The following is a 16,077-nucleotide window of genomic DNA, read 5'->3' as shown; positions in this document are numbered from 1 at the left end:
GAACCTCGATACTCGGGACGGGAGATGGAAGTTGATCGGGGAAGTCTACTTCTGGGAGAGAGATAGATTCATCTTCGCCCAGAGAGTCGGCTTTCTCGGGTTTGAACGGAAAAGGAGGCGGTGAGAGAGGAGAGGAACAGGCTCGTGGCTCACCTCCGGGAAAACGTGGTTCGGAGATGAGGGATGAATTTGGAGTATAAGATGGAGTTGTGGGGCGGAATTGTTCCGATCCCGGCTCCGTGGACTGGTTTGATAAATCTAGGATATCGGCCGATGTTTCCAGATGGGCATTAGGAATCTCCTCGGGCGGGACATATTTGAACAACGGTTCCGGGTCTCCGTGGATAGGCGACGGTGGCGGAGGGCCTGGACGCGGAGACCACGGTCTCTCTTCGTTGCGCGCAAAAGACACAAACACCTCCTCGCTTGGCGCCGCCGCGAGCAAATATTGAATAAAGAAACGGCGAACCAACTCCCTCAGATTCCGTATCTGTTTATTTCTTCGCGCCCGGCTCTTCTTAATCGTTTTCTTATTATTGGGTTCCACTAAAATTCATAATTTAATTTAAATTTTATTTGAACAGAATTTTACAAGATTAACAAAGAAAGGGGCGAAGGAGACTCGTCACCGACGATTTCCAAAGCCTTTAACTCGTCCATGAATGAATCTCCGTGGTTCATTTCTGGTGAGAATCGCTTGCCGATTTTTTAGCCGTGGATAGTCGCCAAACTTCCAGCAATATTTCGCGGCGCGAACCACCGTAAATTGCTGGTTATTCGACAGCGTATCCTGGCCGATATTTGGAAGCAGGCATTCTCACACATTTAACAGATCACAGGAACAAACAAACAGAATTAAAACCTCGGAACCTCGACTCGGACATTTCCTTCTCTCTTTGATTGCAATTAAAGAACAATTGGTTTGGATAGTACATTTAGTGGAATCGATTTTCGCGGGAATACATTATGAAACGTTGAGACTTACTTTTTAGGCAATCTTCTAGATGCTTCTTCTGCACTAGATGCTTTGTCTTGCACTGTCTGACACTCACGTCGATTTCAAATAAACTTTAACGGCTGTAGCTGAGATGCAAGAGAGCGTGCTCCGCTAAAACACAAGATTTTATAAGCTCGGAAAAGGGGAGGACTATTCCCGAATTTTCACTTTTCTGAAATTCTAATCTTTAATTTGCGGAGCTTGTTCCTCCACTTTTCCTATCTTAAAATTATTGGGCATTCGCACCCCATCCCTTCTCTATTTCTTAAACTTCTAAATTTTCGCCCTTAGTTTCTAGATTTTGGTGAGGAGTTCCCGAAATCCATTGGTTTTAAAAAAAATAAAATATGCCTACGAAGCACCCCCGCTTCAACGAGTTATCCCTTCCGAGCCTTCCAGAATTTTACTATCATTTCCATCGAGGAATGGTGGGGGAAACTTCTACCTTCCGTATGACGTATAGTTACCTGACTTTATTGCTTTTGTCTGCACCACATACTCCGGTAATTACGGGCCTCTCGCGCCCTTGGTTTTTCTAAAGCTCAGGATCTATGCGCAATTACAATTTTAAGGAAAAGTTATTTTTTCTTTTTCTGTGATGGACAGGCTATCAGAGTTAAAATATTTATGAGCCCCTTAGGTTTTGATTTTTTGTATTATGTCTAGACAAATTCCTTTGTCTAGTTTTCGTTGGCGCCCGTTTACAATTTGTTGCATGTTTTTTATGCTTTCACGCAACAACTTGTCCCGGAATATGTTAGTGTTTTATAAATTGTCTTTCTGAAAGGTTCTGAAGTTTTCTTTTGTATTGCAATGGACTACGGTCTACCTCCCCCATAAGTAAATTTCCTAATATATGTCGAAAAAAAGAGACACGGAGTCGGAGGCGTAACACCCCCCGACTTAGACAAATGTTGGGGGTTTTTATGCACAACATTTGCACAGAAATAAAGATTTCTCTATTTTTTGTAACTCCATACCTAGTTCTAAGAACTTACATTTTTATTTTCTTTTTAGGCTACTATTTTATTTTTTTTATTAAATTTTAGTTTGTTCTATTCTCAGTAACTATATATATATATAAATATATATATATATATATATACAGGGTGTCCCATACCTCATGACCCACCCGGGAGACATAGGTAGTTCTAATTATTTTGAACAAGAAAGTCCTATACCGTTTTTTAATTTGGGCGTTTATTTGCGAGAAATCCACGTTTTAAATTTATTATATCCGACCGAGAGCGAGACGATGCGACAACGCGCGAGCGAGCGGTGCGGCGATACACGAGGCGTGGTTAAAGACATCACGCGAGCGAGACGATGCGACGACGCGCGAGTAACACGATGCAACGACGTGCGACCGAGACGATGCGACGACGCGCGAGTGACACGATGCGACCGAGACGATGCGACGACGCGCGAGTGACACGATGCGACCGAAACGATACGACGACGTGCGTCCGAGACGATGCGACAACGCGCGAGTGACACGATGCGACGACGTGCGAGCGATGTAATACAACGACGCGCGAACGAATTCATGTATAATTTTCGCGACACAATAAGTCTACCGTTTCCACACCACCTTGTGCGGTGAGGTAGGTAGATCGGTGCGTTTTTTTTAAAGTGGTGTCCCCAGGAGGCCTAATCCACTTGGCGGAAAGTTCAACGTAACAATTGCTCGAAGTGCCGTCCTTGTGCTTGTAGGCAAAGTTCGACCCTTCGAACAATTTGTCGTGTTGCTCTTTCCGCCATATCAGGCGTGATTGTAGTAAAGGCCGCTATAATTTCATCGCGAACCTCATCTACTGCGTGATCACGCATGTGCTCGACTGAAGCTTTAATATGGCCCCATACAAAGTAGTCCAGCACATTCAAATCCGGGGAACGTGCTGGCCAGGCGATGGGGCCACCGCGACCCATCCATCGATCCGCGAAATTATCATTTAAAACGGCCCGCGCGCGATACGAAAAATGTGCTGGGGCACCATCCTGTTGAAAAATTAGTTCCTGCCTTATTCGAAGCGGAACATCTTCTAATAAGGCAGGAAGCTGATTTAATAAAAAATTCGCGTAGCCTTCCCCATCGAGTCGCGGTGGTAAAAAATAAGGTCCGATCTGAAAATAATTAAACAATATTACGCATTTGTCATTATTTTTATTCGACGAGTTTTTATGAACTTTGTTTCCGATTATTCCGGCCCATACGTGCAGACTCAACGATATTGAAACGCACACTGTCTAACACTGTGCGGATTGTCGTGTGCCCAAACTACATGAGTTAAATACCCCGTTAGTAAAAGCGCCTCGTCCGTCCAAAGAATTTTGTCCGAAATCCGGGGTGTGAAGCCTACAAGTATAAATAATTTTTTAGAAAGAACGCGTTTTAATTTGTTAGAAAAATAGAAAAAGGAATACCTTGGCAAAATGAATGCGCTGCATTGCATCCCGTGGGAGAAGATGTTGCACCCGCTGGTAATGAAACGGGTGCAACCCTTCTTCCCGAATAATACGATGTACCAATGACTTTGATACACCGAGATTTCGAGAAACACGCCGCACGCTGTTGCCCGGATCTTCTTCAAAGGCACGTAGCGTCTTCCCGGCGTGCCGGATATTCATACGTCGCATCATCGTGCACAATTCATAATCACGCGCGCTTTCTTGAGCCAAACCGTAACATATAATCATGTCTGTATACTCAATGCTGTGAATTTCACCATTTTCTGTACTGTGATACTACGCAGTAAGATTCACGAAGAATGGTTATCTTCTCGCCGACGTACAAGAAGATCGAGTTAAAACAATTGAAAATCGGAACATCGTCGATGCTTTAGACAGAGAGACCGACGATGTTCCGATTTTCAATTGTTTTAACTCGATCTTCTTGTACGTCGGCGAGAAGATAACCATTCTTCGTGAATCTTACTGCGTGAGTGGTAGATTATCACAGTACAGAAAATGGTGAAATTCACAGCAATTGAGTATACAGACATGATTATATGTTACGGTTTGGCTCAAGAAAGCGCGCGTGCCGCCGAACAAATCTATCGAGAAAAATATCCGCACCGTGTTCATCCCACGGCAAAAACAATTTCGCGGTGTGTGCGACGTGCGCGAGAAACTGGGTGCATTGATGTGCGGCCTCAAACGTATGAATATCCGGCACGCCGGGACGTCCGCGTCGAAGAAGACGTTCTACGTGCCTTTGAAGAAGATCCGGGCAACAGCGTGCGGCGTGTTTCTCGAAATCTCGGTGTATCAAAGTCATTGGTACATCGTATTATTCGGGAAGAAGGGTTGCACCCGTTTCATTACCAGCGGGTGCAACATCTTCTCCCACGGGATGCAATGCAGCGCATTCATTTTTGCCAAGGTATTCCTTTTTTCTATTTTTCTAACAAATTAAAACGCGTTTTTTCTAAAAAAATTATTTATACTTGTAGGCTTCCTGGCACAGTGTCGGCGAAACCCCGGATTTCCGGACAAAATTCTTTGGACGGACGAGGCGCTTTACCCTAACGGGGTATTTAACTCAAAAATTATGTAGTTTGGGCACACGACAATCCGCACAGTGTTAGACAGTGTGCGTTTCAATATCGTTGGAGTCTGCACGTATGGGCCGGAATAATCGGAAACAAAGTGGTAAATATTTCTTTTTCATAAAAACTCGTCGAATAAAAATAATGACAAATGCGTAATATTGTTTAATTATTTTCAGATCGGACCTTATTTTTTACCACCGCGACTCGATGGGGAAGGCTACGCGAATTTTTTATTAAATCAGCTTCCTGCCTTATTAGAAGATGTTCCGCTTCGAATAAGGCAGGAACTAATTTTTCAACAGGATGGTGCCCCAGCACATTTTTCGTATCGCGCGCGGGCCGTTTTAAATGATAATTTCGCGGATCGATGGATGGGTCGCGGTGGCCCCATCGCCTGGCCAGCACGTTCCCCGGATTTGAATGTGCTGGACTACTTTGTATGGGGCCATATTAAAGCTTCAGTCGAGCACATGCGTGATCACGCAGTAGATGAGGTTCGCGATGAAATTATAGCGGCCTTTACTACAATCACGCCTGATATGGCGGAAAGAGCAACACGACAAATTGTTCGAAGGGTCGAACTTTGCCTACAAGCACAAGGACGGCACTTCGAGCAATTGTTACGTTGAACTTTCCGCCAAGTGGATTAGGCCTCCTGGGGACACCACTTTAAAAAAAACGCACCGATCTACCTACCTCACCGCACAAGGTGGTGTGGAAACGGTAGACTTATTGTGTCGCGAAAATTATACATGAATTCGTTCGCGCGTCGTTGTATTACATCGCTCGCACGTCGTCGCATCGTGTCACTCGCGCGTTGTCGCATCGTCTCGGACGCACGTCGTCGTATCGTTTCGGTCGCATCGTGTCACTCGCGCGTCGTCGCATCGTCTCGGTCGCATCGTGTCACTCGCGCGTCGTCGCATCGTCTCGGTCGCACGTCGTTGCATCGTGTTACTCGCGCGTCGTCGCATCGTCTCGCTCGCGTGATGTCTTTAACCACGCCTCGTGTATCGTCGCACCGCTCGCTCGCGCGTTGTCGCATCGTCTCGCTCTCGGTCGGATATAATAAATTTAAAACGTGGATTTCTCGCAAATAAACGCCCAAATTAAAAAACGGTATAGGACTTTCTTGTTCAAAATAATTAGAACTACCTATGTCTCCCGGGTGGGTCATGAGGTATGGGACACCCTGTATATATATATATATATATATATATATATATATATATATATATATATATATATATAATATATAATATCAAAAATATTATTAATTTGTTTTTTTTTTCTTTTAGGACGCCATCATGAAACGCGCGGCAATCTCTCCTTCTTTTCACCGATAGAAACTTTTGTAATAAAATATTACAACATGACTCATTTATGCTTATAACTTATCGCTACCAGTATTAACAAAATGATCTAATAATCAGTATTAATCTTCGTTATTTCTATAAATTTTCTTAATAAGCTAATAATTTGTTAATTCTCACCATTTTTCAACACGGAAGTACAACGTAAGTTTGTTTGCATTTAATAGATTTAGACCGAACCATAATTACGACGTAATATCCTGATGTTGTAAAGTTCTCTTCAATTAACCGAGCTAAGTATTGATTCTTACTCTTGGCCATTTACGTTTCCTATTTCATTGTCATACAGAGGTGATCAGCTTAGTATTTAAGAGAAACGTAGGCTGCACTTACTAGTCTCTTCTAATAAACATCTGGCGTGCAACTCTGTTGCGTGTGATACCTAAAATAATAAAACGTGTAGTTAATGAGGGAGAGCATAAATTTTGTAAATAAATTTTTATATTATCTTTAATGATATTATTGTAAATTAAAATATAAAATAAAAATGTAAACAAATTATATATTAATAAAAATAGTATAAATGTAAAAAGGTGTATTGAGAAAAGTGCATTTATAATATACGTTTTAAGTTTTGGTTCTTACCCGAACTAAATCTATTGAACGATTAGGCACGTAGATCAATTTTAAAAAAAAAGATAAGAGAACAAAGAAGTGAATCATATGCATATGCAAGATAAAAGAAGGGACAACTTCAAGAAAGAAGACTAAGGGTGCGTTCCACTTAATAGTACGAATGCTCACGGCGTTATGATCGTTCATTCCACTTGAATCATTGTAAAAACTAATGCCAGGCAAGTGGAACAATTTTGCGAGTATAGTGATTGACACAACATGGCGACGAAAATTGCAGTAATATTTGCGATCCAAACGTTAATAAAAAGTGATTCGGATACAGACTCCAGTTTGGACAAGGAATTCTTATATGAAAAAAAAAAGCGTTTGCTTCGTCCACTTGTTTGGAAAACAACGGGTAATGAAACAATTTCATCGGACAAGCAATTCATGACTGCTTCATACATACTGTGACGTGGCGGCTTTCGCTGCTTCGTCGCAGCTCCCCGCGGCCATCACAAAAGCGCAGCGGCGCTAGACAAATCGCGATAGCGAGGAGAGCAAAAAGGGATCGCGAAAATCTCCGGAGGATGTAACGTTATTTTCTCGAGGCGGTAATTAACGATCGCATGGTAGGTTTTGTTGTTATCGTATGTTGTCGAGATTACCGACCGTCCTTGCCGGAGGAGGAGCGAAAGGAGCGGACCATATGCGGGGGCGCAAACTTCCGGAGGAAAAAGTGACCGGACACGGGCCCGGGATGGGAGGCCACCCATCCCGAGAGCCTTGGAGGAGACTTGTTGCCTACGCATTTCGGCGCCAAAAGCAACCTGCGGGGGAATTGATGCGACAACGGACTATCCGAAACCCGCGCCAACCGGCTAGTACCGATAGGGCTCTGTGAGGGCAGCGGCTTCCGCGGGAAATCGGCAACGTAGCGCGCGGAAAAATCCGCGAGACGCGAGAGTGGGGATACGCCGAGCCTCGTGCCGAAAATTCGCGCGGTCCTCGCTTTCTTCCGTGTAAACCGGCGATATAGACGGACGATAAGCGATAGCTAGCGAGCGATAGCGAGAGCGAGCGGAGACGACAGTAGCGAGCGAGAGCGAGAGAGAGAGTGCGAGAGAGCGAGGACGACGCTAGGGCCAAGACGTGTTTATTCGGTAAAATCTTCCACCCGCATTGCGGAATTATTATATTGTACAGCCCTCCGCCTCCCGGGGAGACCAACGCGGATTTAGACGATACCCGGCCACGTAGAACGGGTACGCGGGCCAGATAGATTATTTGGTGGATCCTTGTCGCGAGGCAAGGACTTAACGTTAGAGAGTGGCAGCCGACGGGCGTCTGAAGGCCGGTGGCTGAACCCTGCGGGAAACACAGGTACGGTTTATTTGCGCTAATTAATTTTATGGTTTGCGAGGCTGTCGTACATTGCGTCCGCACGGAGAGCCCTCGGCAGCGGTCGAGGTCGGGAAAGAAATCTCGCGATCTCGTCGACGACCGGCGACAATACGCGGAGATTCTTCCGTGTTGTAACGTCCCGCGAAAACACGTCGCGTGCACAGAAGGCGCGTGGCCGGCGTCACACCAGTCAGGGCCGACGCGATAGTTTCGAAGAGACGAGATCTGAATAAACGAATTGTTAGCGATTTTGTATTGTTAGTGTGCCGCCGCGATCGAGGTAACTTTACGGCGCTCGATCGCGTTTATCTTTTTTTTTTTTTTGTTATTTTATATAATTCTTTTTCTTTATTAATTTTTTTTGCAATAAACGGCTTATATGTTCACTCGATTTCTGGGGTGTCGCGTAACATTTATTTTGTATCGTTGTTTCCGTCTGTCCAAGGATTCCGCCCGCTATATTCCGCCCCTCTCCGTTCGGATGAGCTAGCCCCCGCGTGTGACGGCAGTTTGAGTTCCCTAATTATTTGCCGGGGAGACAGTAATTAATTCGTGAGAAAAATCGGCACGACTGAGCCCATGCCTGGTGCCCAAAAATATCGGATTTAAGAGATACGCCGTCCCGCGCCGGGATACGGCTGAGGAGCCGCGACCCCTCCTACCTCCTTTTCCCTCGTGTCACGACGGTGCACGGATTTTCCGTCCGTGCACGGCCGTCTCTTTTTGTTCACGACTCTCCTTCGCGAGGAGGAGAGAAAATATCGTGACAATACATATACTGTGTCGTTACCATAGACCATGGCCTGTGTTCCATTCGATGGTTACAACGCTCGCAACGCCAACGCTCACGCCGACCCACCTACGAACCGTGAGCGTCGTGAGCTCGATGTAATGACGTCATCTATGACGTTTCAGTCACGACCACAACGATCATGGTCGTCATGTGAAATGGGTTTTGAGGCTTTGCGAACGTTGAAAACGCTAAGTGGAACGCACGCTAAAGGAGCAGAAGATCTTTGACTATAGTATACAGTGCGGTCGTTAAACTAATAAGAAAATGCGACTTTGGAAATTGTAATACATTTATTTTTACTTTAATTAAAAATTATCAATTATTTACATCTAAATTAAAATGAGACAAATAATAATTATTTAATTTCTTTTTCTCAACTGAATCAATTTATACATGTTTAATTCAATATTGACTTTTATTATAAAATTGCACATTACTTCTACAAAACACCCCCTAACGGGTCTAAAAAGCAATTTCCTACCAAAGGAAATAGTTGAAAGAAATCGATCGTTATACGATTAAAAATTTTAAAACTTTTAGCCAAATATACCACACAATCTCAATCAGAGTCCACGCGAACACAAATATTAAAAAAAAAAATTGTTAATAACCAAATCAATAACCAAAAATTCTTATGAGTGCCTCGTACCAGTTGAAAACTCGACTGTTGTGTCTTACTAGGCCCGTTTATATTCCGACTGAAGTGTATTTTAAATGCGAGAAAGCGACGCCTTCTAGCGGCGATTCCGCGCACTTTTAGGTGGCTGTCCCGAAATCTTTATTTCACGATTTGAAGTATGCATCGTGATATCTTTGCTTGTACAATAAGTAAAAAAATTAAAAAAATAAAAACACATTTCTTATATAAATAAATTACAAGCTTATTAATGATCTTACTTAGAGAAAGTAATTAGTTTAACCGTTGTTAAAATCCGATAATCTAAGTAATATAAAATAAAGAACCCTGTCTTTCGATATTACATTGAGAAAAATATTAATTTTGATCGGCACAACAAAATGCATTTGTTACTTAATGATTTGCTAAGAAGGCAAATCATCAAGTTAATTTTTTAAATTTTGTCTTTAAACTTGTCATTTTTTTAAATTATAATTCCAATACAAATCATATTTGCTGGTAATATTTGTTGTGGGCATAAAAATTGTTAGTGCAACGTTCTCAGGTCACAGTAAACAAATCATATATTTTCGTAAAACTATATAAATATACACATAAACACACATCTTATTTTTTTCAAATACATCCAACATGTTCGAATAACTAATAGTTTGTTCAATGACTGTGTAATACTTGTTAGATAATTGTTATCAAACAGATTTATTTATTTGTTTATTTTTACAGGGACGAAAATTCAAAAATGAACAAAAAACCCTTGCGCTTACTCTGTATAAAACAATGAGAAAACGTGTCTACACGCGGTTACGCGAAGTATTTCAACATTTACCGGTAATTAAAACTTTGCAGTTGGCGCTTCATAAGATACCTCTTTCTCCGGGGTTGAACACTTTTATTGTGAGATATTTGGAAAAAATTACTTTCCAAATATCAATGAAAGATAAAGTGTGCATCCAAATGTGGGATGAGATGTTAATAAAATCAAAACTAACATACGATATTTGAAAGGGTAGAATATATGGTTTTGAGGACTGAGGCAACAACCGCACAAGTAAAATTACCGATCACGCGTTAGTTTTTATTCTTCAACGTTTGAATACGGGTTGGAAAATGCCGATCTCGTATAGTTTTTGCTCGAAACAAACAAATACAATTTGTGGCACTAAGCCACGAAAACTGCACTTTCCAGACCCCGCGCCGCGACCATCACCGTTCGCCAAAGACTTCGCGCGGCCCCGGCCAAAATTTAATTTACGCGCGGACCGACCAGCCGCCCGCAGCGCGTAGCGCGGATTACCGTAGCGGGTAACACGGGCCGCCCAACCGCCCATACCGCACGCCGCCATAGACCACTCGGGAGTGGGGTATCCCCCACCCCCGGGCCCACGGGTATATAAGCTGCCTCGAGCACAGACGAGGCACTTTTTCCGCGCTGGGGAGCACCCCAGCATCCGATCCCCCAGGACTTGGGCGCTCCCAAGTCTTCCTCGACCAGGCTCACCCGGCCTCCAAAACCGACTTCGCTCTACACGACTCGGGCGCTCCCGAGCCTTCCTTCGACCGGGCGCTCCCGGCCGTCCTCGACACCGACATCTCCGAGACTCGGGCGCTCCCGAGTCTTCCTTCGACCGGGCGCTCCCGAGTCTTCCTTCGACCGGGCGCTCCCGGCCTTCCTCGACACCGACATCTCCGAGACTCGGGCGCTCCCGAGCCTTCCTTCGACCGGGCGCTCCCGGCCGTCCTCGACACCGACATCTCCGAGACTCAGGCGCTCCCGAGCCTTCCTTCGACCGGGCGCCCCCGGCCGTCCTCGACACCGACATCTCCGAGACTCGGGCGCTCCCGAGCCTTCCTTCGACCGGGCGCTCCCGGCCGTCCTCGACACCGACATCTCCGAGACTCGGGCGCTCCCGAGCCTTCCTTCGACCGGGCACTCCCGGCCGTCCTCGACACCGACATCTCCGAGACTCGGGCGCTCCCGAGCCTTCCTTCGACCGGGCGCTCCCGGCCGTCCTCGACACCGACATCCCCGAAACTCGGGCGCTCCCGACTCTCTCTCTCTCTCTCTCGCCGACACGGCCCTGGCATTCCGTCTCATAGGCAAATTAAGTCGCGGCGCCGCCGACTCGCGAACGCGAAGCCTGTACGACCGATACGGCCCAACAGCCTGGCTTGTAATCCGCGCCGCCGACTCGCGACCGCGAAGCCTGTACGACCGATACGGCCCGAACGGCCTGGCTTGTAATCCGCGCCGCCGACTCGCGACCGCGGAGCCTGTACAACCAATACGGCCCGCTACATAGGATACGTCCCAAAGCGACCCGAACTAGCGTTCACCTGGAATCCAGCTCACAGCGGATGGCCGTTTTGTTCAATTCATCTTTAGTTTATTACATTGTTTATTCCTTTGTTTCATTTATTCTTAGATTAAGTGTATTATTTTGACTCTACATTATTACTTTTTTAAATAAATCTTTTATTTTACGATTAACCAATTCTCGGTTCTTTACACTCGCACTCTGGCTTCCGACGAGCTCTCCGAACGCGAAATTACCGTGTTACAAATTCAATTATTACATTGCGTTAAAGAACATTGAAAAAATTAATGAGGTAGGTTTTCACATTGTTGCTATGCGACTAAGGATCGTCCAATGTTGCAGCTATTCATGAACTACTGCAACAAACTGATAAAAAAAGAAATTTGGAAAAAAGGCAACCAAGTAAGAAAAAAAAGACATTTTTTAATCATTGTAAAGTTAAAATGATTTTACATATTTTATTTTACTAATTTTTTGTTTATAAGACAAACATTTGAAATTGGAGAAAAAATTGTTCCATTATTTGATTCACCACACTTAATTAAGGACGTTTGAAATAATCTTATTACAAAAAATCTTGCGCTTAATTGCTAAGACAAAAATAATATTAATAACAAAGAAGTCGCATCGTGGGAGATCATTAAACTGGCATGGTTGATGGACAGGAAAATAAATGTTATTCGCCCACAATTGAAGAAATTAACTTTTTAACATATAATGGAAAAAAAAATTAATAAAATGCGTGTAAAAAATGCCTCGCAGGTATTAAGTGGAACACTAGCCAGTTACATCGAAACATTAACGAGAACTAAATGTAAGTATTGTTATAATCCGAGCCTCTAGCAACAAAAGGCTCGAGAATAACGACGAAATCTCGCACGCGCGCGACAATTTAGCAAGATCGGCAGAATACCGCCGATCAAGGTAACCCGGCATTTCCGGCCGGGACGCGACGCTTCGAGAATATTCGTGGTAGCCACTCGCGAATCTGCTGATTGCTATGATTTTCGTCATAGCAACAGCAGAGCATATATATGGACAACCGCGGCCCGAACGGGCAGTCGCAATTAAGAAGTTTAACGCGTGGCGTTGATGGCTGTAAGGAATCAGTGAAGAGAATAAATAAGTACCTCAATTATAAAAAAGTGATCTTTATTTCTTCCGTAACTCTACATAATCCGGAGAACGGACCCCACGGCACCCCCGTGGTGCAACAGTATAAATGCAAAATGTAAAAATATATTAATAAATAAAAGTAAAAATAAAAAGAATATTCTTATTGCAGGTACTGTAACTGTCGACGACGAAGATGTAAAGATCTGTAATGAAGAAGGAATCGCAACAGCAGAAGCTATTAATTTTTTCAACGATCTCTTCGATTCGGTGAATAGTGATGCGGTCAATATTGATGACAATTTATTACGGTGTCCTGTCACGGAAAACAGTGAACACCATGAACTATGGATAGACGCTAAACAAAAATGAAAACATATGTTTTACATTGATAAAATTTCCCGCGAATATGTAACAATTCCAACCTTGCGTAATTAGATATTAACTATAGACGGCTTTCAAAAACTTTGGCAAATTTTACACGTTAAATATAAATTTAATAAATTAGTTACTCGGTATTGTAATCAGGATCCACTAGAAAATTTTTTCGGGCAAAACGTAGTCATGCAGCACGATATAATAATCCGATTCCGCATAATTTTAAAGAATCTTTTATAACTTTATTAATTAGTAATATAAAATTTATGTCGTTTGCCGGTGGTAACTGCGAGATAATAAACGATAAACATATGTTATCTTTGTTACAACAATATTTAGATGATTCACGTATTAACATTTAAATAATAATGATACAAATAACGAGTTGTTTGATGTTATTTCTGAAACTAACACTTTAGATGAGTCATTTATCGCGTTATTATTTGAACATCTATGTCATAATTTCATTGTACATTATACATGTCATAATTTCATTAATATTAAAGCAACTTAATAATTGTTCTCTTTGTGAACATAGCGCCAAAAGTAGCGAATTTTCAGTTAGCGCAAGGTTATTTGTAAGTGCAGTTAACAAATTATTACAAAATAGATGTCACTGGCGTAATTTTAATAAAATGTTATTATCGCATTTCGAAAATTGGAATTATGTATTAAATTGGTTAAAATGTATAAAGCATAAAATCGAATTTGTTAAATCTATGGTTCGCGTAATTGTTGCCCGTAGCATTACATCGTGGTGTGAATACAAAAATAAATTTATTTATTTAGATGATGACAATGTAGATTCAGATATTACAAAAAATGTTAACAATATTAGACTTTAAGACAAAATTTTATACGTAATTCTAATACAGATTTAAAATTAGAAAAAAAACGATTACTGTCAAATTATAAATGTTTTGAAAGAAAAAAGAAATGTTAATATTTATATTCTTGTAAAAATTTTTTGTATTATATGTATGTATATTATCATAATGTAAGTTTGTATTTTGTATGTTGAGTGTAAAGCATGAATGTTTAGTTTAACAAATCACGTAAGCAGGATTCTTTTACTTTACATCATTATCTAAAGAAGTAACATTTTCTCTATGATCTATTAGAACATGAGAAGGCATGCCTTCAAATTGGAATAATGTCGAAGAAAAGATGTGACGTCTTAGTTAAAGCAGGACATGTCACATCTGAAAAGAAATGTAGTTGTGTAAATAAAGGGATATTTGGTTTTAACCACAGGTGTATCATCGGAAAACAACGATGATACACGGTTGAGTACATTATTTTTGTTTATTTAAATGTTCAAAATTATTGCCATAATTTTATATAACATTACCTATAATTGTTAGTTGTACTATTTGGTTTTTTGTGTGCTTTTTATGTGTGTATGTTGGAGATAATTTTGATCGTGGGAACTAATGAGTTCGCAGCAGCACTTATTTAATAACCTTTTATTAATGTACAAACGAAAAAACGAAAGAAGAATGAACGGCAGATCGGTCTCTGCATGGTAACGAATATCACGCATGCGTGGTTAAAAAAAAAAACTTATGCTCCTGCCATCTCGCGTTATCTTATATGTAACTATATGGAAAATACACGCGTATCTAATACTACACTCTCCTCCTACGAGTAGTATTTTACATAACAAAACTTAATAGTTAATCTTATTAATATAATAGCATTTGATTATAACACCATTCTAGTTTTTCTTTTGACACACTCTTAGTAAGACAATCGGCAATCATATCATTCGTGTTAACATACATCATAAAGATGTTCTTTGCTTCTATCTCGTCCCTTACAAAATTCAATCGCAAATTTACATGACGCATCTTATTCGATGACTGCATTTTTTGCCCATTGAATGGATGATTATCACCGTATATACAAGTAGGCTTACATAAATACTGTTCGCATTTAAGTTCGATAAGCATATTTTGGTGCCACATTACGTCTTTAATTATCTCAGCAAAAGCGAATAATTCTACCTCGCATGTAGAACTTCCTACTGTTCTTTGTTTCTTAGACTTCCATGATACTAATGACTTTCCTAGGAATATAACTCCTCCTGAAAATGATTTTTCATTTTCACTGTTACCCCAGCTTGCATCTGAATATGCCTTTAACAGTCCTTTTTCTCGCGTATAATGTAAACGCATGGTTTATACAACGCAACGCTTATACATGGTTCCGCGTAAATATCGTAATACTCTTTTTTCTAACAGATAATGTTTCTTTTTAGGCGAGTGGTTGTATTGCGACAAAAAAGATATAGTGAACGCGATGTCAGGTCGCGTTCTGGTAGCCAAGTATAGCAGCTCCCCAATCAATTCCTGATATTTTTCAATATCAAAATCCTCTTCATTTTCATTACAATCTTTGTTTTCACTAACTGTTACTGGAGTACACACCGGATTACAATCATTTATTCCGTATTTAATTAATAACTTCTCAATATACTCTGTTTGACTTAAATATAAACCAGTACAATCTGTTTCTATTTTTTTTCCTAAAAAATATCCTAGCTGTGTTGTTTCTTTAATTTCAAACTCTTTTCGTAATAAATTGATTATTTCGTTACTTGCTTCAGCATTATCACTCATGATCATAAAATCATCTACATATACACTGAATACTAAAAAACAATTTTTGTTTGGATTAACAAATATACAGCTCTCAGATGCTATCGATTTCAAATTATTCTTATATAATTCATTTTTTAATCTGTTATACCAGTTACGACCTGACTGTGGCAATCCGTTCAAACTCTTCTTGAGCTTACAAACTTTCTTCGAATCATATCTATCCTCGAAACCAGGAGGTGGTTCTAGATAAACTGTTTCGTGTATATCACCGTACAAGTATGCTGTTTTAACATCGAAAAATTGTACGTTTAAATTTTTAATGGCTGCTAAGGCCATTAAAGTTCTCCATGCATCTATA

General features: G+C 41.4%; 1 protein-coding gene and 1 pseudogene across 1 annotated transcript; both read left to right on the top strand.

Moving 5' to 3' along the window:
- Window positions 1-8,678: 8,678 nt before the first annotated feature.
- Window positions 8,679-12,336, top strand: LOC139107723 (uncharacterized; annotated as a pseudogene).
- A 27-nt stretch (window positions 12,337-12,363) lies between these two features.
- On the top strand, window positions 12,364-13,131 carry LOC139107513 (uncharacterized). Its single transcript, XM_070665174.1, has 2 exons — window positions 12,364-12,439; window positions 12,911-13,131. The coding sequence occupies exons 1-2, from the start codon at window positions 12,364-12,366 to the stop codon at window positions 13,108-13,110; spliced, it is 276 nt and encodes a 91-aa protein (XP_070521275.1). The 3' UTR covers window positions 13,111-13,131.
- Window positions 13,132-16,077: the final 2,946 nt, after the last annotated feature.

Source organism: Cardiocondyla obscurior, linkage group LG13, assembly GCF_019399895.1.
Source record: "Cardiocondyla obscurior isolate alpha-2009 linkage group LG13, Cobs3.1, whole genome shotgun sequence".
Taxonomy (NCBI): domain Eukaryota; kingdom Metazoa; phylum Arthropoda; class Insecta; order Hymenoptera; family Formicidae; genus Cardiocondyla; species Cardiocondyla obscurior.
The sequence above is the reverse complement of the archived record's forward strand: the minus strand, read 5'-3'. Positions and strand labels throughout refer to the sequence as shown.